The sequence below is a fragment of the Gopherus evgoodei genome, chromosome 4 (assembly GCF_007399415.2).
Source record: "Gopherus evgoodei ecotype Sinaloan lineage chromosome 4, rGopEvg1_v1.p, whole genome shotgun sequence".
Classification (NCBI taxonomy): Eukaryota; Metazoa; Chordata; order Testudines; family Testudinidae; genus Gopherus; species Gopherus evgoodei.
In genome coordinates this window covers 49505744-49531451 of record NC_044325.1, presented here as the reverse complement: position 1 = coordinate 49531451, position 25708 = coordinate 49505744, and the positions used below count along the sequence as shown (strand labels likewise).

The following is a 25708-nucleotide window of genomic DNA, read 5'->3' as shown; positions in this document are numbered from 1 at the left end:
ACCAGAGCTCTGCTCCAGACAGCTCAAGCTGAATTTAAGCCCTGAGCATAGATAATACTTTTTTTTGTTAGCACTGACCTAAGTAGGATTTAAACTGGCAATGGAGAGGTGAAGTCATTTTTATTTTCCTATATAATACTCATCATAGCGTTTCTGTTCAGTTTGATCTGAACAAAAACACTAGGGATTTTTATACTTTTCTTATCTGAAAGTCTAGGGAGCACTTCATAGTTGCTGTAAATATAATAATTTGGGGTTTGTTTTCTTTCTTTCTTTCTTTCTTTCTTTCTTTCTTTCTTTCTTTCTTTCTTTCTTTCTTTCTTTCTTTTTCTTTCTTTCACTAATTCAGTTTTACTCTCCTAGTTCACTAGAAGTGGGTTCCGTGGATTAATACATCTTTAAAAAGGCGATAATAGCTCTTTTAAGAATTCACAACTAATCATTATTAGCTAAATGGACCTCTATTGTTGAATGCTCTACAATCCTATCCATTATTGCTAGCAGAAATGCAGTCTTCCACCTCCTAAGGTTATAGATTTTGAAGGAAATTGTCAAGTTTCTATCTCCTGCACCATTTCAAGCTGTTTGTTCCATTTTTGTTTGTTTGTTTACTCTTACAATGTACCCTTCTACAAAGCTTATGTAGATTTGTACTACAGTTGGGGTCCTTGCCACATGTAACGAAGATAACTGTTTCTAAATATAGACAACACAGCCCTTGTACTCTTCTCCCCTGCCCACACATGAATTCTGTACAGTATGTGTGTGTGTAGGGAGTCAGAGTTCTCCAGGCTCTCTTGCCTTTGTAGTAGTGGTGATTGCTGCAGCTATGCTCTTCCTTAAACCATCCTGTCTCAGCCCACGTCCAGACTAACCCGCGGCATCGGCGGGTTAAAATCGATTGCTCGGGGATCGATATATCGCGTCTATTCTGGACGCGATGTATCGATCCCCGAGCACGTTTACATCGATTCCGGAACTCCATCAACCCGAACGGAGTTCCGGAATCGACACGGAGAGCCGCGGACATCGATGCCGTGCCGTCCAGATGAGTGAGTACCTCGATTTTAGAAATTCGACTTCAGCTACTTTACTCACGTAGCTGAAGTTGCATATCTAAAATTGATTTTAATACCCTAGTCTGGACGTGGCCTTAGTTACAGGGCTAGCTGCACCTCTTTTGCCTGCCAGGTCTCTTTACATGCTTCCTCTCAGGTGTGAGGCTTCGTACCTTTACCAGTCCTGGGTGCAGAATTCCATAATTCTCTCCCCTCCCAGACTGGGCAGTGGGCTACAGTACTCTGTGTATCAACAGTGCTTACCCAGTATCTCCATCTGAGTTTGGCACCTGTGATTCTTCCCTGTGGAAGTCTCTGATCAGTGGTATATATGATCATGCAGCTTTCTGAAAACCACAGTATTTATTTTAGCAGTGGGAATAAAGCCTTTAAAGAAAAAGGATTTTAAAACAACAAATGGTCTAACCACCCATGTCTATCTTACCTAAATTTTTACTTTTCCCTGCTTGTAAGCTAGGCAGGCCTTACTTCTTCAGACACTGCTAGTGGGATTTCTGTGCCCGCCTGGTTCTCCTCTATAACGCTGGCTTCTCTCTCTTGAAAGAAGGATTAATTTAATCCTGCCAGAACTCTTTTGTTCTTTATTTACAGGCTTTTCTGTCCTGGTCCAAACCAATGTTGTAGGTTGGCTGGAGAGGAGGCAAAGCTAATAGTTCTGGCATTGTGCCTTATGAGTTAAATGTTTGCTGAGAAGTGGCTTATTTCGAGCCATTCTTTTCCTTCCTGCCTGTTTTTCCAGACAGAATCATGTTGAGTTAAACCAATATAGCCATACAGAGAAGACTTAAATAATTAGGCCCACATACAATATAAATGATTACTGAGTTGTTCCAAATGCATCATGCATCTGCCCCTGGATTGTGTATATGTTTATATGTGGATGGTGGCAGCAGAGCAGTGGGAGGTGGGTGAGAGGGAGGGAGGAAGGGTCTGGATATGTCCTGATCTACATATAAAAGTTTTGCTGGCATTGCTATGTGGGTTAGGAGTGTGACAGGGATCAGCAGCAGTGCCATATGAAAATGAAGGAACTGTGGCAGGCATACCAGAAGGCCAGGGAGCCCAAGAGACGATCTGTGTTGAGCTGAAGATCTGCCACTTTTACAAGGAGCTGCATGCGATACCTGGTGGAGAAACCAACACCACCCCACAGATCACCATGGTTATCTCTGAGGAGACCGAGACACTGACCCTTGCCATGAACAGTGACGAGGAGGACTAAGATTTGTACTGGGAGGTCCAGCTATGCCATGAGCCAGGACATGTTTAAGATTCCACTACCATCTCTAGTCAATCCAAACAGTTGAGCATGGCCGAACTCAATGCAGAGGAAGGAACCTCAGGTAAGTGTGTAAATGTGTTTCTCATTATAATGATGCACACAGCTATTGATTTTTAATTAGTTTACTTGCATTAGAAGAGGTAGTGGTACAACAAAGAGAGGTAGGGTTATCTGCTTTTCATTCTTCTGTAGAGTTAGGTGTGTGCAGGGGGGTGAATGTGGAGCAGTTTGTTTATGTACATGGGGATGTCCCTTGAATCCTTGAATCCTCCTAGGAGAGCTCAACGAAATGTTCAAGGAGGTTCTCTGCAATCCTCTTCTGAAGGTTTCTAGGGACAGCAGCCTTATTTCCTCCTCTATGACACTTTCCCATGCCAGTCTGCAATAACTTCTGAAGTCACTATTGCAGTATACAGATTAGCGGCATATGGGCTTGGGATGCTTCAGGATGTCAGCAGCAACTGTGCTCTCTGTGCCTTTGTTATCCTCAGGAGTGAGATAGCAGCTAAAATAACCACTGCCTGTAGAAAATTATACTAGTATTCAGTGTCATTGCCCTGTATTCATAGTTTAATTCAACTGATCAGTTCCCTCCTCGTTTCCTTTGTCCCTGGAAGGCCATACTCACCATGGCTGGTGCTGTGAGTGGTGCCTGCCAGCAGCACTCCAGAGCAGAAGTAGCAATAAGTATGTCTTTGTTTAAAACAAGAAAAGGAATTCTGAACCTTAACTTTCCATTGTGGCTTCACTGACAGTGGTGCCTCTGCATATTTTAGCTGTAGCTGCTGCCATTGTGGCCTTGAGGGATTCCCCTTCCACACCTTTGGAATGCTCGAACCAGAGGAGAAAGAAGAGGACTTGGGATGATATGTCCAGTGAGATCCTGCAAGCCGGTGCTGCATCAGACTGTGAGCAGAGGGTGGAGGGTGAATATTTCACAATGAATGGCGAAGGAAAGAGCAGACAGGAGAGAGACCCAGGAATCCCAGCAGAGAAAAGGAAAAGGAAATGCATCAGGACAAAATGGGGCTTCTCCAGCAGTGAACACATCTGCTTGTGGACCTACAGGTTCAACAGTCATGGGCTCACCTCCCTTAGTAGCATAGGCGTGTGCACGGGGTGTATTGGGTGTGCCCAGCACACTCTAATGCCCGTGGACTGGATCCAGCCCCTCAGGGCTTTGAATACAGCCTGCGGGATTTGCCCCCCATGGTGCTGTAGGCCCTGTGCTGTTTTCAGAAGCTGCTGGCATGGCACCATGTCCCTGGGGCCCCGAGGTGGGGGAACAGGGACAGAAGGCTCCATGTGTTGCTTCAGGCACTGCCCCCTGGAGCTCCCATTGGCTGCGGTTCCCCGTTCCCGTATCTGGAGTCGTGGCAAGGGCAGCACGCAGAGCCCTGTTCCCCCCCCAGGGGCCACACAGGGACGTGGTGAGTGGCGCAGTGTGGGGCCAGGGCGGGCAGGCAGGGAGCATGCCGCAGCAGGTAAGTGGCGCCGGGCCAGAGCCCAAACCCCTCCTGCACTCCGCCCCCAACTCCCTGTCCTGAGCCCCCTGCCTGCACCCTGTACCCCTCCTGCACCCCAACTCCCTGTCCTGAGCCCTCTGACACACCCCTCCTGGACCCCAACTTCCTACCCTAAGCCCCCTGCCTGCACCTCACCCCAGCCCCCTTCCCTAAGCCCCCTGCCTGCACCCCACATCCCTCCTGCACCCCAAGTCCCTGCCCTGAGCCCCCTGCTTGCACCTCACACCCCAACCCCCTGCCCTGAGCACTCTGTTGCACCCTGCACCCCCATGCACGCCAACTCCCTACCCTAAGCCCCCTGCCTGCACCTTGCACCCCAACTCCCTGCCTTGAGACCCCTGTTGCACCCCGCAGGAGCTCCCGTTTGGTGCTCAGGGTGGGGGAGGAGATGTGGGGGGTGCAAGAGTCAGGATGTGGGGGATGTATGGGGTGTGGGGGGGCTGGGTATGCGGGGCGGTGCAAGAGTCAGAGCAGAGGGCTGGGGGCATGTGAGGGGGTGCAGATGTCAGGGCAGGGGGTGGAGGGGCTGGGTATGTATGGGGGTGCCAGAGTCAGGGCTGGGATTGTGGGAGGGTGAAGGAGTCAAGCAGAGGGCTCTGTGTGTGTGAAGCGGGTACAGGGCTCAGAGCAGGGGCCAGGGGTGTGTGTGGGGCACAGGGCTCAGGGCACGGGCCTGGGTGTGTGTGCAGGCCTGTGGGGCTCAGGGCAGAGGACTGGGTGTGTATGGGGGGGGGTAAGGCTCAGGGCAGAGGGCTGAGTGTGTGTGAGGGGGGTCAGGGCAGGGGTCTGGAGGGGATATGCCCCTATTCCACCCCCCCTTCCCCAAGGCTCTACCCCGCTTCTTCTCTGCCTCTGCCGGGAGCAGTGGGCAGGCTGACTCTGATCCTTCCTGACCCTCTCCCTCACAAGGACCATCAGCTGATCAGCCAGCAGGGAGGGACGGAGAGGCGGAGGAGGGCAGGAACCCAGCACACTACAAGAAGAGGCAGGGGAGCTGGCAGGACCAAGCTTCTGCCCCCTTCCCCTTGCCCCCTGCCACCGTGGGGGGGGTGGAGGGTGAAGAACAGTGGGCACGGCCAGGCTGGACAGGATTTTTAATGGCACGCTGCTGCCTGCCGGAGCAGCGTGCCATTAAAAATCAGCTCGCATGCCATCTTTGGCTCACATGCCATAGGTTGCTGACCCCTGCACTAGATAAAGTCTTATAAGACTAATAACTATACTGAACAACTTTAACAAACAACTGAGCTGGTTTGGTTTCCAGCTATGAGTCTGTGTCACAGGGTCCCAGGTGCAACCTGGACTGTGGGACTACTGATCCCCCAAACCCACCAACCTGGCTGCCTCTCATAATGTGATACTGATGTCAAGCTACAGGCTTCTGAAAGACAAGGACACATTCAACTGAGTTACATGCATACATCCCAGCCACTCATGAATGATCGATAGAGATGCTCCAGCCAATTTTTCCCAGTGCATAGGCTTGCACCCCAGAACTGTACAGTCTTACACTGCTCAATGTTCCGTTAGGCAGTGCAAGTTCATTAAATAATTTGCCACTCCCTCAGTGTGGAATGGACATACATTAGCCTTTGTAATCTGAGTTGAGATTTCCCAAACACTTCTACCAAAACATGCTGTTTTAGGAAAAAATATAAACAGATTTATTAGCTACAGAAAGACAGATTTTAAGTGATTATAAGTAGCAGGCATAATTGTCAAAGTTAGTTACTTAAGAAATAAAAATAAATTAGCAGTCTAAATTTTACAAACTAAGCAGGATTTGAATCAAGCAGTGTATCACCTTGACAGATGGTACAAGCAGGTTACAGTTCCTCAATACACAGGCTGAGGCTACCTTCTAGCCTGGGACCAAACTTCCCCAGTTCAAAGTCTTTGTCGTTCCAGACATGCTTCCAGGTGTTGATATGGGGGAGAGGCCAAGTGATGATGTCATTGTCTCTCTTTTTATTTTCTTCCAGTTGCTAAAAAAATTCCTTGCTGTGATATGGGGGTCAGTCATTGGTCTCCATTGGTCAAGCAGTACATACCTTCTCTAAGAAGCCTCTGGGATAGTGGATTATTTTCTTGATGAGCCATCAACACTGTCTGGCCCTCCTTTGTTGCAACTGAAAGGCTGGCTGTGGGTGTTTTCCAACCTCACAACATATTTCAGTAGCACATATAGCAATACTTCATAACTTCACATACAATACTACATACAATCCAACAGGATATTAATGTTCAACAGATCAAGACTTTTAAAATGATACCTCACAAGGCATAGTTTGTACAAAACATATCACAATCATATCACAGTGTTAAAAATGGAGGTTCCAGGGCATTATTTTGAAGTACTGAGTGTCAACAGTCTGGCAGTGCTCAGCTGATGCCTATAGACTTGACAAGAGCTGGCACCAGGTTTACCAGTATCACAGGGGGTTCTGGTTTCTTTGAGTGGAAGTGGTACAGTAGATGCTCATTAGTAGCAACATATCTGTGCTCTTTTGCTATGTTGCTCCTAAGCAACTGTTGCTGTTATGGGGAGTGTCATCTGACCAATGGCAGCCTGCTTTTTCTGATAAGTAAACAGTTACAGTATATTCATTATTATTGCTACAGTATTACATTAGTATACCCACTCTACATTTTAAACATATGCTCTGTTCTGCATTTGTAGTCTACTACCATATTGTGTCAAGAACATGGTATTGAGATAATGTTCTAGAAGTATTTTTATGTTTTAAGAACAATCAAACATCAACAATGACAACAAGCACGACCGCTTGCTCTTATCTGTAAACATTTTTTGTACTTTGCTTAACTATAATACTAAGAAAATAAATAATACTGTAATAACCTAAATTAAAATATTATTCCACATCAAAGTGTATTCTACTTATACAGAGAATGTCAGCTGTGGGAGGTGGGTGGCAGTGGCTGCAGGAGTCTGGCTGTGAAGGTGGGAGGTAGTGACTTCAGGTGGTCCAGCTGTGGGTGTGGGTGGCTTGTCTAAGGAGGTGGGTGCCTGGCAGCAGAGGTCCTGGTTGTGGGGGTGGGTGGGTATCTGGCTGCAAGGATTCTGGCTGTTGGGGTGACAGCGGAGGTCCTGGCTGTGGGGGTGGGTGGCCTATCTATGGGAGGTGGGTCTCTGGTGGTGGTGGTCTGTGGGTGTGGTGGTGGTGGGGTTGGTTGTGAGGATGGATGGCTCGGCTACAGGGGTGGGTGTCTGGCAGCAGAGTTCCTGGCTTTGGGGGTAGGTGGGTGTCTGGCTGTTTCTGGATGTGGGGATGGGTGGCCTATGGGGGGTGGGTCTCTGGCGGTGGTGGCCCAGCTATGGGGGTAAGTCTCTGGCGGCGGGGGGCCTGGCTATGGGGGTCTTTGGTGGCAGGGGGCCTGGCTATGGGGGTGGGGGGTCTCTGGTGGTGGTTGTGGGGCCCTCTGGTGGTGGGGGACCCGGCTATGGGGGGTCTCTGGCGGCTGGGAGCCTGGCTACGGGGGGGGTCTCTGGCAGTGGAGGGCCCGGTTATGGGGGGTCTCTGGCGGCGGGGAGCCTGGCTATGGGGGGGGGTCTCTGGCAGTGGAGGGCCCGGCTATGGGGGTCTCTGGCAGCGGGTAGCCTGGCTATGGGGGGGGTCTCTGGCAGTGGAGGGCCCGGTTATGGGGGGTCTCTGGCGGCGGGGAGCCTGGCTATGGGGGGGGGGTCTCTGGCAGTGGAGGGCCCGGCTATGGGGGTCTCTGGCGGCGGGGAGCCTGGCTATGGGGAGGGGTCTCTGGCAGTGGAGGGCCCGGCTACGGGGGTCTCTGGCGGCGGGGAGCCTGGCTATGGGGGGGGTCTCTGGCGGCGGGGAGCCTGGCTATGGGCGGGGTCTCTGACAGTGGGGGGCCGGCTATGGGGGGTCTCTGGCGGCGGGGAGCCTGGCTATGGGGGGGGGTCTCTGGCAGTGGAGAGCCCGGCTATGGGGGATCTCTGGCGGCGGGGAGCCTGGCTACGGGGGGGGGTCTCTGGCAGTGGAGGGCCCGGCTATGGGGGTCTCTGGCGGCGGGGAGCCTGGCTACGGGGGGGGGGTCTCTGGCAGTGGGGGGCCGGCTATGGGGGGTCTCTGGCGGCGGGGAGCCTGGCTATGGGGGGGGTCTCTGGCAGTGGAGGGCCCGGCTATGGGGGTCTCTGGCGGCGGGGAGCCTGGCTACGGGGGGGGGTCTCTGGCAGTGGGGGGCCGGCTATGGGGGGTCTCTGGCGGCGGGGAGCCTGGCTATGGGGGGGGTCTCTGGCAGTGGAGAGCCCGGCTATGGGGGATCTCTGGCGGCGGGGAGCCTGGCTATGGGGGGGGTCTCTGGCAGTGGAGGACCCGGCTATGGGGGGTCTCTGGCGGCGGGGAGCCTGGCTATGGGGGGGGGTGTCTCTGGCAGTGGAGAGCCCGGCTATGGGGGATCTCTGGCGGCGGGGAGCCTGGCTATGGGGGGGGTCTCTGTCAGTGGGGGGCCGGCTATGGGGGATCTCTGGCGGCGGGGAGCCTGGCTATGGGGGGGGTCCTCTGGCAGTGGGGGGGCGGCTATGGGGGGTCTCTGGCGGCGGGCGGGGGTCCTGGCCGTGCAGCCGGGCCATATCTGAGGTTGCGAGACAGACGCCACAGGAGTTGCCAGGCCCAGCCGGTCGCTTGGCAACGGCCTCTCCACCCGCCCTTGCGCTCCGGGGGCGCGGCAAGCGGGAGGGCGGGGCCGCTCGTGACCTCACTTCCCAGGGCCCGGCGGAGTCTGGCTGGGCCGGTGCCGCCGCTCCCGTGGGCTGGCGGGGGCATGGAGCAGGGTCTCTCCGCCATCACCCTGTACTGCGCCTCCCCAGCCGGGACCGCACCCGCCGCTGCCCCCCGCGCCATGGAGCAAGAGCAGGTGAGATCGGCTTCCCCAGGGGCTGGGGCACCGGCTGAGCCCTCTCCCCCGCCCTGTACAAGGGAGGGGCTGGACCTGGGCCTGGCCACGGTGACCCGACACCATCTATGGGGGGGCTGCCCGGAGCCTATTCTCTGTTCTTCCGCTGGCCAATGGGGCAGGTGCTGCCTGCCGCAGAGAGGCTTCCCGGCCCCTGGGGGAGCAAAGGGGGGTGACGTGGGTCTGTAGCTAAAGCAGGGGGCTTGGGAGTCAGGACTCCTGGGTTCTTTTTCCAGCGCTTCCTGTGGGTGGTCCTCAGCAAATCACTTTTCCACGGCCCCGTGCCCCGCCTGTGCCACCACAGGGTAGTGATTCCCTGTCCCCCAGGGTTGGCGTGAGGCTGAGGTCATCAGTGTTTGTAAACTGGTTGGAGAGTCTTGGGTAGAAGATGCTACATAACTGCAAAACTTTTGTTTATTTTGATGGTAATAATAGTCTGCTAAGACCTAGACATTACTTGCCTCTTCCTCTGGCTCAAAATAGTTGTCAAATATGTATAGACACAACATGGGTTTTACCTTGTAATGTATAGCTTGAAGGCCCTTTCCTATGGCCTCCCATCTTTAGAAAACTGGACGTCCTCCATAAATCACTGCTTCAGTAACTGCACGTTTGACTTGAAATATGGCTGCCCACTTTTGTTAAGGTTTATTTGTAACCCTACAGGTGATGATTCTGTAGAGTTTAATACCTGATGGCAAGTGGTTCCTCTCAAGTGGTTGGTAGGGTTGGATTGAGGGCAAAAGATGTCTCTTGGACTTTGGTTTAAGTGTGAGAAGATCAGTATTTCTCCTAGCTTACATTTTGTTTTAATAAAATATATTGAGATATACCTATCTCATAGAACTGGAGGGGACCCTGAAGAGTCATTGAGTCCAGCCCCTTGCCTTCACTAGCAGGACCAAGTACTGATTTTGCCCCAGATGTGTAAATGGCCTTCTCAAGGACTGAACTCACAACCCTGGGTTTAGCAGGCCAATGCTGAGACCACTGAGCTATCCTCCCCATAGCACAAGCATTTAGTACAATGCCTGTCATGCTTTTGCATGATTATTTTTTCAAATGGAGCTGTAATTTATTTTCATTCCATTTAGGTTGTGAACAGAGGCTTTTTTCTGGCAAAACTAGCTAAACAGTGTAGCTGGGTGGGGGTGTGCAAGTGAAGTCAATGTAGTTTTAGTATGTGGCTTTGGTTTAATGATGACTGGCTGGTGAGATAGTGTGTCTTGTCAAAACAATTTTACAACAAGGGGCCGCAGTATTGTGGAGGTGGTGGCAAGTGTATTGAGATATAGCCATCTTACATACAAGGGACATAACTTCTTAAAAATAGTCTTTAACCTGACAGATTTCCTTACCTCTGCTACAAAAAAACAAACAAACCCAGACTAATATGCTCTTTCACTACTTCATGCTTTGTTTACTTTTTGCATTTCACAGAGTTTTGCTTTTATAGCAAGCCTCTAGCTGTTTTCACTTCTTATGTTTTGGTGGTTGCTGCCCTCAGTAGAACACTTTTTAACATTTTAACTGAATTTAATAAAAGTGCAAACCTACCCCCAAAAAACCAACAACAAAAGAAAATAGTATCAATAAAGGCATTAGGAGGCTGTGTGTATGGAAATATTTCTCACTAAAGCCTGCCAACTTTTTCAGTGCTTCTTTAAGCTTCCTGATTTTTATTTCACTCTCATTTTAGGGCTTTTGTCCTATATTGAGGCTTGTGTAGGTTGACAAGTTTTACCTGAAACAAAGGAAGGACATCCTTTGGTATAGAATTTTAGAGGACTTCTGATCTGAATGAGTGATGAAGCTAATGGATTGAAAAGATTGATGTACAGCTCTGATTTCCATATTACTTTTTTCTGTTGTCATTTTTCTTTAAATGTGTGACTTGAGTACATGTGAAACTGAGGAGGTCTTGTAGCCCTGTCTTAGGTCAGTCATACTATAGCAAGTGTAGCAGCTCTGCCAGAACACCCAAGTCCGCTATTATTATATTTGTGTTCCCATAACACCTAGGAGCCCGTCATGGATCCTGGCCCTATTGTGCTAGGCACTGTACAAGCCCATAACAAAAAGTCCCTGCCTCAAATAGCCTACAATTTAAGACAGGAGACAGATGGATACAGACAGGAGCACAAGAAAACAATGAGACTGTATTGGCCAGCATAATAGGCAGCAGTTTCAGTGTGTCAGGAGCCTAACCACTCTCCAGATTTGTGCAGGTGTCATATTAAAGGAGGGATTTGAAAGAGCACAATGAAGTAGCTTCATAGATCTTTACGAGAAGCTGCTCCCAATTTTGTGGGAGAGAGCACAAAGGTACTTGTTTGCAAGAAGTAAGGTGGTGAACGCTGACAGACCAGAGACAGGAGTTGACATCTTAATAAAGCATATGAGAGATGATAGGGGATAGGTTGAGAAGGGCCCAAGCTGAAGACATGGAGAAGGGCGAGCCAATGGTTGGATGCAGAGAGTGAGGTGATATTGTCAAAGTGCTGAGCTGGGAGAATGATCTTTGCCTTAGCATGGCTATGAGTGGGAGAGGATTGCATTTGTCAAGGCTGAAGCAGATGTCATTGTAGTGATCTATACAAGCTGATGTGAGCTTGGGTGAGAGTTTTAGCTGTGTGGATGCATAGCAAAGGGTATGTCAGGGTTCCTTCCCCACTCTGAATCCTAGGGTGCAGATGTGGGGACCTGCATGAAAGCCCCCTAAGCTTATTCCTACTAGCTTAGATTAAAACCTGGTACTCTGCCACCACCAAGTGATTTAACAAGAAACAGGGAAAGGACCACTTGGAGTTCCTCTTCCCCAAAAATATCCTCCCAAGCCCTTGCACCCCCCGCCAAGATTTGAAAGTATCTTGTCCCCTTATTGGTCCTTTAGGTCAGGTGTCAGCCAGGTTACTTGAGCTTCTTAACCCTTTACAGGTAAAAGGATTTTGGTGCCTCTGGCCAGGAGGGATTTTATAGTATTGTATACAGGAGGGTTGTTACCCGTCACTTTATAGTTATGATAGTATATTTAGAATATCTCAAGCACAAAGAATTGCCAAGTCTTTATCCCTTCTGCTATTCTGTTCTTGGGCTACTGTTCTTAGCAAACTGCTGGTTGTGTGATGCTTTTATGATGTGCACAAATAAGAATGAGATGAGAATACTAAATTAATTCCTGCTTGTGATCCAAACTAAGATTTGAGCTCAGTATGCAAATGGAAGAGCTAGCATAATAACCCACTGGTATATTTAGCCCCTTCAAGGTGTACTAATTTAGCCTGAGTCACACTTTACATGTTCTTAAATTGTTTAGATACTGATTTCTTTGAGCTATGAACCCCCTTAAAAATGCAATTTGAATAACACTAAAAGCAAACTACTGTATTAAGATGGTAGGATTTTTAGTTTATAGATGTAGTAGTTCACAAGGCTACATACATTTAAGGATAGTGGAAAAGTAGAATTTAAACATAAATAATAAATATTGAATCATTACAGTTTTACGGTAGGAGTAGCGCAGACAAATGCAGTTCCATTATTCTAATTTCTATCGTGTATTGCATTGTCATTGTGTGGATATGTAACAAAGAGCCTTATTGTAATGCATATACACAGTTTCCACAGTAGCCTTTACTGTAGCTCCTATCCTAGGCCATGGCTACACTGGCACTTTACAGCGCTGCAACTTTCGTGCTCAGGGGTGTGAAAAAACACCCCCTTGAGTGCTGCAAGATACAGCGCTGTAAAGCCTCAGTGTAATCAGTGCCGCAGTGCTGGGAGCGCGGCTCCCAGTGCTGCAAGCTACACCTGTAGAGGATGTGGTTTACGTGCCAGCGCTGGCGCTCCGACCACACTCTCACTTGCGCTTTGAAATTTCAAGTATAGCCATACCCTTAGAATTTACTGACTTCTGTGTAATTAATGCAATGTTAAGGTTTAGATCAAGGGTAGGAAAACTGCGGCTTGGGGGCCCCATCCAGTCCTCCAGATGTTTTAATCCGGCCCTTGAGGGAGGCTTACAGAAAACAGTGGGGTCAGTGACACATCCCTTCTCCGCCTCCTACGTGGAGGCGCAGCCAGGTGGCTCTGCACGCTGCCCCTGCTCCAAGCGCCTGCAGGCAGGACAGTGTGCAGAGCCGCCTGGCTGCGCCTCCACATAGGAGCCAGAGGAGGAGCATGCCTCTGCTTCTGGGAGCTGCTTGAGGTAAGTGCCAGCCAGAGCCTGCACCCCTGGCCCCCTCCTGCACCTCAACCCTCTGCCCCAGCCCTGATCCCCCTCCCACTTGCTGAACCTCCTCGGTCCCAGCCTGGAGCACCCTCCTGCACCACCTATCCCTCATCCCCAGCCCACACCAGAACCTGCACACCCAGCTGGAGCCTTCACCCCATCCCCAACCCCTTGCCCCAGCCCAGAGCCCCTTCTCGCATCCTGAACTCCTCATTTCTGGCCCCACCCCAGAGTCCGCACCCCCAGCTGGAGTCCACACCCCAACCCCAAGCTTGGTGAGCATTCGTGTCCTGCCATACAATTTCCATACCAAGATGTGGCCCTTGGGCCAAAAAGTTTGCTCACCCCTGATTTAGATGTTAAGGTCATCTTTTATCTTTCCTATTTTGCCTTATTTTAATTAAAGCTGGTTCAATAAATACTTTTTCAAATGTACCTGTTTAGTTTCATGTCTGGTTCTCAAACAGGTTTTCTTCATTCTTCAAAATAGATTACCTATGAGTTGAGAATCAGTAGGAGACCTCATTCATGAGTTGCCAGCTAGCATTTCTGTTCTAAGTGCTTGTACTATTTGTAAGCACAGAGATGGGGAAAGGAGAACGACAACAGTGGAAAACATAATAAGGAAGACTATCTGTGTATGCAGACTTTAGACTTGCAGGGGTTTACACTGTAACTTCTACTAGTTGATGGGCAGCAAAACCACTGGGGAAAAAATTAATTTACTTCCTGGTGCTGCAGTGTCTTTTCTAATGAGATTCATGTGGCTTTACAGTTGCAGTATTTACTAGATCTCTTGTTTAAACTAGTGGAGGGAATACATTCTTGGTAGATTCAAGTGATTTCATCCCTGACTTCATAATTGTATGGATGTGAAAGAACTGAAGCTAGTCTTGAAATAGCACACGACAGTGAAGTTATACAGACTGAGCACTTTCACATTAAATATTTTGACACTAGGTTTTGAGTTATTAAAGTTAAGCTGAGATCATACAACCTGAATGTAATAGTAAAAAAATTAATTGGTTTGTCTTCTCTGTTTTCCCCACTTTTTCCTTTGTCTGTTTAGACTGTAAAATCTTTGGGATAGGGACTTATCTTGCATGTCTGTGAAGCATTTAGTACATGCTATGATTTAGAACAGTCTAAATGTTCATTTCAGTCTAAATGTTGTTAAAATTTATATGATCATAGAAATGTAGGGGTTGTAAGGGACCTCAAGAGGTCATCTAGTCCAGCCTTTTGTGCTTAGACAGCACCAAGTATGCTTTCCTGGACTATTCCTGATAGGTTAGACAATACTTATTCTTAAAAACCTCCAATAACAGGGATTCAAACACCTCCCTTGAAAGCCTATTCCAGTGCTTTACTATCCTTATAGTTAGGTTTTTTTCTAAAATCTAACCTCTCTCTCTCTTGCTGCAGATTAAGCTGATTAATTCTTGTCCTATATTCTGTGGATATGGAGAACAATTGCTATCCTCTTTATAATAGCCCTGAACATTATATATTATACATTATATTATATATTTGAACACTATCAGGTCCTCCTATAGTCTTCTTTAGTAAAGAGTAAACATGCTAAATTTTTGTAACTTTTCCTCAATAGGTCACATTTTTAAAAACTTTTTATAGTATTTGTTTCTATCCTCTGGACTCTCTCTTGAATTTGTCCACATCTTTCTTAAAGTATTCAGTCTGAGGCCTCACCTGTGCCAAGTAATGCAGGAGAGTTACCTCCTGTGTCTTAAATACATGTGTGTGTTACTTACATAAATACTGATCAGTGCTTAAAATTTCAAAACAGGGCAAGGTCTTTTTACTCAACAGAATGTTACTGGTTAATTGTGAAGGGCTAGTTTAAGGATAACTCTACAACCCGTAACTAAACAAACTAACAGGAAGTGATGTTAGAAGGACAGGGATTTCCTGTTATGCTTTTACAGAGATAGGACAAACTTATTTATCCACAAATTTAACTTCCAGATCCTGGAATTTTGGGGAACTTTCACTGAATATAAACCCCCCCAAACAACCCATTAGATTAGAGTACTTCCGCTTTTTGTGTGTAAACTGTGCCACAAACATGCAAAGGAAAATTGACAACTGTTACAAACCAAATACATAACTACTTGTTTAGCATACATAGTTAGAATATGTGCTAAGTGACCCTTCAAGGTAGAATGGCCCCTTAACACACATGGAGTCATGGAAAGAAAAGAGGGAGGGTTAGCGGGTTACAGATTTTAGTAACAAACCATAAATCTAGTGTCTATCTACTTATGCTAAACAATTTGTTCCACGTTGCATTTAGCTGTGACACTTGGAGTACCTTTCCCAGACTGGAATAAGAGCTCTGTATAGCTCGAAAGCTCCTCTCTCTCACCAACAGAAATTGGTCCAATAAAAGATATTACCTCACCCGTCTTTTGTGTGGCATATCCTAGGACTGACACAGCTAAAATTATGCTGCATTAGCACTAATAGGCTTTATACTGCCAAGACAGAAGAGATTTTATCTGTTCATCTTAAAGATATGGATCTTGTTTGTATCTGACTTCACTTTGATTCTGTTGGTGGAAAGAATCCTCCAAGCCACCTGATAGAAACTTGTCTTTCGTTCAGCCACGTTGTGACTGTAAAGATTATTTATTTTTGTTTTTTTGAGCATTAGTATGGTGGTAAACTTTCCTGTTGTTGGCTTAGGTTAATATTTTAAATAACTACATTTTTGTAGAGTAGAGGGACTCTCTCACAACGTAATAGGCTGGATTTTTTTACTGTACAGTATGTTGTTGTTTTCTATAAGACTTTATGTATGTGGACATTTTTGTGTTCCATACATGTAGCTAACAAATAGTGTTCTAAATGTTACTGTTCAATCATAGAGACAAAGTGGACCAGGGGTAGGCAACCTTTCAGAATTGGTGTGCCGAATCTACATTTATTCACTCTAATTTAAGGTTTCGCGTGCCGGTAATACATTTTAACATTTTTAGAAAGTCTCTTTCTATAAGTCTCTATAATATATAACTAAACAATTGTTGTATGTAAAGTAAATAAGGTTTTTAAAATGTTTAAGAAGCATCATTTTAAAATTAAATTAAAATGCAGAGCCCCCACCCCCCACCCCCGGACTGGTGGCCAGGACCCGGGCAGTGTGAGTGCCACTGAAAATCAGCTCGCGTGCCACCTTCGGCACGCGTGCCATAGGTTGCCTACCCCTGGGGTGGACCAACTCTTTACCTGCCTTGTCCCTCTAATATCCTGGGACTAGCACTGCATACAAGTGCTCAATCATATTGCTTTTTGTTGCATACCATTCTTGTATCTTGTCCATATAGATTGCTAGTTCTTCATGTCAGAGATCTTGTCTTCCTGTCTCCAAAGGGCCTAGTATGTTCTTTCTGTTGTGAAAATGTGTCTAAAACTTATAGATCTATGCAGTCCCATTACGTGTATGGAAACTCATCTCCTTCTGGCATCTTCTCTATAAGCAGTTGGGATTGAGGTGTTGAATTCAGTTGAGAAATAAAAGTAGCATGAAATTCTTTCCACTGGAATTCTGTTTGGTAGCATGTGTGTTGGTTAAGATGTCTGCTTAACAGTTAATTCTGATGATACCTAAAGTTCACCTTTCTATCTTTTTTATGTGCTGTGATTTACTTATTTCAGAATTATTTAGAATTACATTGTGTGTCAGTTGGACCTTGAGACTTGCCTGCTTTTCCAAATCTTTGCAGTTCATTTTCAAACTGATATTTGTTCTGGGATGGAAGTAGACTCATAGACTTCAGGGTCAGAAGGGACCAATGTGATCATCTAGTCTGACCTCCTGCACAAAGCAGGCCACAGAACCCTACCCATCCACTTCTATAACAAACCTCTAACCTATGTCCGAGTTATTGAAGTCTTCAAATTGTGGCTTGAAGACCTCAAGCTGCAGAGAATCCACCAGCAAGTGACCCATGCCCCACGCTGCAGAGGAAGGCGAAAAACCTCCAAGACCTCTGCCAGTCTGCCCTGGAGGAAAATTCCCTCCTGACCTCAAATATGGCGATCAGCTAAACCCTGAGCATGTGAGCAAGACTCACCAGCCAGCACTCAGGAAAGAATTCTCTGCAGTAACTCAGATCCCATCCCATCCCACATCCCGTCACTGACCACTGGGCATACTTATCTGCTGGTAATCAAAGATCAGTTGCCAAATTTAAGCTATCCCATCATATCATCCCTTCCATAAACTTATCAAGCTTAGTCTTAAAGCCAGATATGTCTTTTGCCCCCACTACTCCCCTTGGAAGGCTGTTCCAGAACTTCACTCCTCTAATGGTTAGAAACATTCGTCTAATTTCAAGTCTTAACTTCCTAGTGTCTAGTTTTATATCCATTCGTTCTTGTGTCTACATTGGTACTAAGCTTAAATAATTCCTCTCCCTCCCTAATATTAATCCCTCTGATATATTTATAAAGAACAAGCATATCAGCCTTCTTTTGGCTAGACTAAACAAGCCAAGCTCTTTGAGTCTCCTTTCATATGACAAGTTTTCCATTCCTCGGATCATCCTAGTAGCCCGTCTCTGAACCTGTTCCAGTTTGAATTCATCCTTCTTAAACATGGGAGACCAGAACTGCACACAGTATTCCAGGTGAGGTCTCACCAGCGCCTTATATAATGGTACTAACACTTCCTTATCTTTGTTGGAAATATCTCGCCTGATGCATCCTAAAACCGCATTAGCTTTTTTGACGGCCATATCACATTGGCGGCTCATAGTCATCCTGTGATCAACCAATACTCCAAGGTCCTTCTCCTCCTCTGTTGCTTCCAACTGATGCGTCCCCAATGTATATCTAAAAGAATCTAAAATTCTTATTATTAATCCCTAAGTGCATGACTTTGCACTTTTCACTATTAAATTTCATCCTATTACTATTATTCCAGTATAAAAGGTCATCCAGATCTTCCTGTATGATATCCCGGTCCTTTTCCGTGTTAGCAATACCCCCCAGCTTTGTGTCATCTGCAAACTTTATTAGCACATACCTGCTTTTTGTGCCAAGATCAGTAATAAAAAGGTTAAATAAGATTGGTCCCAAAACCGATCCTTGAGGAACTCCACTAATAACCTCCTTCCAGCCTGACAGTTCACCCTTCAGTATGACCTGTTGTAGTCTCCCCTTTAACCAGTTCCTTATCCACCTTTCAATTTTCATATTGATCCCCATCTTTTCCAATTTGACTAATAATTCCCCATGTGGAACCGTGTCAAATGCCTTACTGAAATCGAGGTAAATTAGGCCTATTGCATTTCCTTTGTCTAAGTAATCTGTCACCTTCTCAAAGAAGGAGATCAGGTTGGTTTGGCATGATCTACCTTTTGTAAAACCATGTTGTAATTTGTCCCAATTACCATTGACCTCCATGTCCTTAACTACTTTCTCCTTCAAAATTTTTTCGAAGACCTTACATACTACAGATGTCAAACTAACAGGCCTGTAGTTACTCGGATCACTTTTTTTCCCTTTCTTAAAGATAGGAACTATGTTAGCAATTCTCCAGTCGTATGGTACAACCTCTGAGTTTACCGATTCATTAAAAATTCTCGCTAATGGGCTCGCAATTTCATGCGCCAGTTCCTTTAATATTCTCGGATGAAGATTGTCTAGGCCCTCCGATTTTGTCCCATTAAGCTGTTCAAGTTTGGCTTCTACCTCAGATGTGGTAATATCCACCTCCATATACTCGTTCCCATTTGTCATCCTTCCATTATCCCTAAGCTCCTCATTAGCCTTATTAAAGACTGAGGCAAAGTACTTATTTAGATATTGGGCCATGCCTAGGTTATCCTTAACCTCCTTTCCATCCTCAGTGTTTAGCGGTCCCACTTCTTCTTTCTTCGTTTTCTTATTTATATGGCTATAGAACCTTTTACTATTGGTTTTAATTCCCTTTGCAAGGTCCAACTCTACTTGGCTTTTAGCCTTTCTCACTTTATCCCTACATGTTCTGACCTCTCTAAGGTAGCTTTCCTTGCTAATCCCACCCTTCTTCCACTCCTTGTAGGCTTTCTGCTTTTTCTTAATCACCTCTCTGAGATGCTTGGTCTACAACTCCTGCCTGTGGTTTTTTTCCCCCTTTCTTGGGATGCAGGCTTCTGATACTTTAAGTCGCAGCTGCAGAAACTAATTCCAGGCCTCCTCCGCATTTAGATCCACAAGTTCTTCAGTCCAGTCCACTTCTCTAACTAATTTCCTTAATTCTTTAAAGTTAGCCCTCGAGAAGTCAAAAAACCTAGTCCCAGATCTATTTTTGTTTATCCTTCCATCTAGTTTGAACTGAATTAGCTCATGATCACTCGAACCAAGGCTGTCCCCTACAACCATTTCTTCTATGAGGTCCTCACTACTCACCAAAACCAAATCTAAAATGGCATCCCCTCTTGTTGGTTCTTCAACTACTTGGTGAAGAAATCCATCTGCTATCACATCCAGAAAAATCTGAGCCCTATTATTCTTGCTAGCACTTGTCTTCCAGTCTATATCTGGGAAGTTAGTCTCCCATGATCACACATTTCCCATTAGTGTTTACTTCATTAAAAACATTAAAGAGGTCTCTGTCCATATCCAAATCAGATCCCGGCGGTCTGTAGCACACCCCAATCACTATCTCAGGGGTGGCTCTAGTAGCTTTCTTTCCCAGTGTGATTTTTGCCCAGACAGACTCTGTCTTGTCCATTCCATCACTTCTTATTTCTTTACAGTTAACCTCCTCATTGATGTACAATGCTACTCCACCACCTTTGTCTTTGTCTCTCTTTCCTAAACAGTACATAGCCTTCAATACCTGTACTCCAGTCATAACTACTATTCCACCATGTTTCTGTTATCCCTATAATATCCGGTTTCACTTCCTGCACCAGTAGCTCTAGTTCCTCCATTTTGTTCCCTAGGCTCCTCGCATTAGTGTACAGACATCTTAATTTTTGCCATTTGGCTTCACTGACATTCTTTACCCTGTTAGGCACAGACATTCTACCACCAGCATCACCTGTTAGTCTGCTGTCTACACTACCCTTTCTCCATATGCCAATTCTTCTGTCAACGACTGTATCCCCTCTTACTTTGTTTACTTCCCTCTCAAGGTTAAAGTCCGGCATGGAGATCTCCTGGACATCTCCCAACCATCTCCCCCAAATTCCTAGTTTAAAGCTCTCTTAATCAGTTGGGCGAGCCTCCATCCTAGAAGTCTATTTCCCTCCTTACTCAGGTGAAGTCCATCCCGAGAGAACAGTCTTCTGTCCGTAAATGTTTCCCAAAGTAATGTTATAATTGGGGATTGTTATAAAAATCTGATCTTGAAGTCCATATTATTGAGTGAGTTTGAATTACTTGGAAACATAATTTAAAAAGGTGGTGATAGATTAGTTCTGCCATCTTTAGCTGTGGTGTTGTGGGAGAAGCAAGGGTGCAACATTTGAGATGTTAAAATTTCCCTGTTCTATTTAGTAAACATTTCTCCCCAAAATAGATGTGTAAAAAGTAAGAATAATGTAGATCATACACTTAACTATCTGGATTTGTTTTAATATTTTTGATATCTGTATAAAAGAAAATTAGTTTAATCCAGAGTGGATAAAAATAAATGATTAAAACATTTTTTTATTTTAACTTTTTTAAATTTAAAATTAAATATACCATATATACTCGATCGTAAGCCAGTTCATTTATAAACCAACCTCTCCTCCCCCCCCTGCTCATGCCCTCCCTCCAAAATAAGTAAAATTGGAAAATGTTTATGACCCATTCATAAGCTGACCTTTTAATTCACAGGTTGGCAAACTTTGGCTCCCGGGCCATCAGGATTAGCTGCTGGCGGGCTGAGATGGTTTGTTTACCTCGAGTGTCTGCAGGCACGGAGATCAACTTAAGTAAACAAAGTGTCCTGGGGTGCCAGCTACTTATCCTGATGGTCTGGGACAGCAACTGGTGGGGAAATTTTTTTGGGGGGAGAAGCTGGGGATCAGGGGAGTAACCCCTGTGACCACCCGCCACGTGACCACACCCCTAGCCCAGGACCCCCATGCTTTCTACTTGGTGGGCGGGGCCAAGCAGCATGGGTGCAACCTGCCAGCCCCAGAGCAGCAGCTGCTGCGGAGGCTGTGGGGAGAGCAGAGTGGCCAGAAGCGGAGAGACTGTGGCCCCACCTCTTCCCTTTTGGCTGCGCTGCCTCTCCTTTTCCCCTTCTGTTGCGGGAGAGGGACTGTATCCCACCTCTCCCTCTCTGTACCTGTTCATAAGCTGACCCCCTTTCTCTGTTGCTTCCCTTTTTTCCTAAAAAAAAATTCAACTTTTATGAACGAGTATATATGGTAAGTTGGTGTGGTTTTTTTGTTTGTTTTTAAATAAGCCTATTTTAAAATTTGAAATTGATAAGTTTAGGCCTTAACATAATTTATATATTGAAATCATTTAAATTAAATAAAAAAAAAATTAAGCAGTAATGTTTGCTGCCAAGTTTTAAAGAGAATTAAACCACTGAATGTGTTGAAGTCACTGAATGAGCACCTGAAACCAGAGTTTGTTGATGTACTAAACCAACATTTCACAGCAATAGCCTTTTCTGTAGGTGCAGAGAGAATATCTTAATTTCAGCTTATTTAACTAGTTCAGTTCAGTGACTAGCTCATTCATACTTAAAGCCTGGTCTATACTAGAAAATGAAGTTGGCTTAACTACATCGCTCAGAGGAGTGAAAAATCCATACCTCTGACCAACGTAGTTAAGCTGACCTAACCCCCAGTGTAGATAGTGTTACATTGACAGAAGAATTATTCAGTTGACCTAGCTTAGTGGTCTCCAACTTTTTTGTGGCCAATGGCACATTCATGTTTTCAGAAAAGTGTGGTGGGCGCTAACAATTTTTCAAGGCTGATTTTGTATTTGTACATTAAATAATACAAAAAATTCTATTTAATATTACATAATATATGAATCCATAAGATAAAAGGTAACTTTACATGTAAAAGGTATTAAACTATTCTGCAATTACTCTTTCACCTTACCATCTACGTTTGCTCTTTTTTATCTATCTGTAAGAAAAATTAAGGAGTTTTTACAAAATAAATATCAGTTTTCATCTTTATTTAAAAAAAAAAGTAAAACAGTGTTGTCCAAATGTATTTTATTATTATTATTATTATTATTTTAACATAGCCAGTTATGGTTAATTAAAAATATTCTTTGTATTGTTACTTGTATATGGATTTCAATAAATAAACAAATATGAAAAAAAGTTAAACACAAGTTAATCATATGCACTCATCAGCACTTAATGGAAAATAGGTATAATTAATTCACGTGGTTTTTCTAATAAAGTCAGTGTGATTTTTGGCAGTGCATTTCTTCAGCCAGTTTTTCATAGTTGGGAGAGTAGGATGATATTCCTGTTCGTAAGCAATGGTCAAGATGGGCATTTGTATGCCGAGACCTGTATTTTGATTTTATGATGTTCATTGTTGAAAATAGAACTTCGCAGGGATAAGTGGAACCGAAATAAGATTTTATTTTGTATGCTACATTTTTTTTTTTAACTCAGGAAACTTTTTTTGGTCAACCAGATTCCAAAAGTTTTCATCTGTTGCGCACGATTTTAGAACAGTATCATTTTGAAGGTCCAAAATCTCCAGTTCCACGTCTTTTGCTCTTACTTGAATGAGACTCGCAATTTGATGTAGCCATTTCTGTTACCTCTATTTGGCAAGTAAAAGGATTCACAAGAAAGGCAACTACAGGCTCAGTGATGGTGAACTGTTGAAATCTCTTTTCAAATTGTTCCAGAAGTGTTTGAATGTGGATAACAAATGGTGATGGGTTAATATAATTGTCACATACCATTTTCGTCATACTTGGGAAATGTACGAGAGACTACTTCTTCATATGTGACATCCACAAGATCAGTTTTGCTTTGAATGATTTTACAGAACCTATCATTTGAGCCACATGTTTGTCTTTTTTTCCTGGAGCTCAAGATTTAAAATGTTCAATTTGTCAATGATGTCGGCAAGAAAAGCCAATTCCATTAACCAGCTGGAGTCCTCTAGTTGCTCAGAGTTTGATTTGTGGAGTTCAGAAATTCGTTGATCTCTTCAGTTAGGCTTAAAAACCGTGCAAGAACTTTACCTTTGCTCAGCCATTGTACTTCTGAGTGCAAGATAAGATCAGATTGTTTATCATTAACATCTTCCAACAGGGCCTTAAAAAGTTGGTGTTGCAAAGGTTTAGCTCAAATAGAGTTAATTATTTTAATAACGACATTCATGATGTTGAAAAGAAAGAACTTTGACGCACAAAGCTTCTTGGTGGATAATGCAATGATAAGACATAAAGTTTGGAAAGGATTCATTCTTCTTGCAGAGTGCAATGAATCCATTGGCACTGCCCATCATTTCTGGTGCCCCATCAGTGGTGATCGCAGACAGCTTGTGTAGCGGCATGCTTACTGATGTTGCGTATGACTTTGAATAAATTATAGATGTCTTCAGCCTTTGTTCGCCCTTTCATAGGCAGTACTTTCAGTAACTCTTCTTTTACGGTGAAGTCACTAAATACCATCCTCACCATAACTGCCAACTGCACTGTATCCGATATATGTCGACTCATCGAACTGCAGTGAAAACCAGTCACATTTCCAAGTCAACCTTTAGCTGAGTTTGCATGTCGCTTGAAATTGCATGTATCCTCCTCATAACTGTGGTGTCTGATAACTGCAAGTCTTGTATTGCTGACAAAATCTCACACATGTTAGGAAATCCTTGAAACAGGAAATCAGCACCAGTCAAAAATGCTTCCTTCAACACTTCACCATCTTGAAAGGGTCTTTTCTTCTTTGTGAGCAGATGAGCACTTTTAAATGAAGCAATAGTAGCACTTTTAGACTTTACCACTTATCTAGTGAAAACAGATTGCTGGGCAGATACGTTTGATTTGAGTTGATGAATTTTCTTCTTTCTCAACTCAGATTTAAGTGGATGGCTAATGTCAGAAGAATCTTGAATAGTTTAGAAATGGTATTCGACATTGTTTTTTCAGCACTGCAACAGTACCACCACACAATAAGCAAACACATTTCCCTTTATTTTCAGTAAAACAATAGGATTCTTCCCACTCTGCGTTGAAATAATGTGTATTTTGTCTTTTATTTGAGCCACTTGTTTTGGGGCAAAATGTTTAAAAAAAAAAAAAAGAGAGAAACTCAAAGCACAGGAAAACAGCAGTATCAGTGCAGCAGAAGAATACTCACATACAGGGCCGGCTCCAGGCATCAGCAGAGTAAGCACAAGCCTGGGGTGGCACATGCTACGGGGCGGCATTCCATCCATTCTTGGGGTGGCAGCGTCTGACTGGGTTTTTTTTTTTTGTTTTTTTGGCAGTTCTGGGCAGCATGGAGAGAAGCCACAGCCTGTGCCTGCCAGGGACAGAGAACACTGGTGCCTGCAGCCCCGGAGTTCTCTGTCCTCGGCAGGCACGGGGCTGTGGCTTCTCTCCCCTGCTGGGCACTACTTTTCACACCGTGTCACTAGGCGGGTGCACATAAATGCCACGTTGGGGACCACTGACATAGCTACTGCTGCTTGGGGAAATGGATTGATGGGAGAACCCCTCCCATCTGGGTAGGTAGTGTCTACACTGAAGCACTACAGCAGCACTGCTGCAGCAGCATTTCAAGTGCAGATGAGCCCTAAGATACCAGTTGGGAGTTTGAAAAAGCTGAAAAGCTTGTTTTCCTCTTCCAATATATGAATGAAAATTAAGTACGAGAAGATGATATACTCTTTCTATAATTTGGAAGGACATGGTGAGACCAGAAACAGTCAGTTCAATTCACTAACTACAGATACTACTTCCTAGTTTTATAAATCAGTTGATTCTTAAATGGAAAACATGTTTTGATAACCTTCTTTTCTAGTGTATAGCACATTTAATGTAGTTTTATTTAATAATACAAAAATTAAAATGCTGTTTTGAGCTCTTCATTGCAAGTAAAATAGCAAATGGTGCACTTATTAGATTTTCTAACATCATAAAAATGTAAAAAAAAAAAAAAAGTAATTGAAATTGAGATGTATAATTTAAATAAACTATAGGTACAATGTATCCTCCTACTTAGAAAAAAAAATAAGCCTCAGATTTAGCGTGAAGTCTAGTTGCAAATCAACATGTTTTTATAGTTACCAACCAGTGAGAATCAGTTCTTTTCCCAATGAAAATGGTTAACAAATACAAATACAGAACATGATTAAAATCAAGGTTGTACGGTTGCTGATTTAGGTCATTGTCATGATGACAATTGGTTATTTAAATTATTTTGATTTAAATCACTCTATCCTGATTTCATCTCTTACAACAGCCTTTTTCAAAGCATGGATTGTGACCCCTCCTTGGGGTAGGCCTGAAGGTCTAACGTGTGTGTGTGTGTTTTGGGGGAGAGAGAGCATGGACAGGCCTTTCAGTTGTTTTTCAGTGTCTCAACTATAATTTTTTTTAATTTACTCTCTAGCTCTCATGGTTTTGAAGGATACCTTGAAAACATGAATTGAGTGTTAGGTGAGAGCTGTCTGCCTGAATTTGCAAAGAGCCCGAAACAGTTAAGAAATCTGTT

General features: G+C 44.8%; 1 protein-coding gene across 1 annotated transcript in view; it reads left to right on the top strand.

The window, feature by feature from the left end:
* Positions 1 to 8604: 8604 nt before the first annotated feature.
* FAM177A1 (family with sequence similarity 177 member A1) overlaps positions 8605 to 25708 on the top strand; it is a 42101-nt gene continuing 24997 nt past the window's right edge. The window contains exon 1 of the mRNA XM_030559288.1: positions 8605 to 8777. Coding sequence (XP_030415148.1) covers positions 8685 to 8777 — 93 coding nt within the window. The 5' untranslated portion in view covers positions 8605 to 8684. The remainder of the gene's footprint in view (positions 8778 to 25708) is intronic.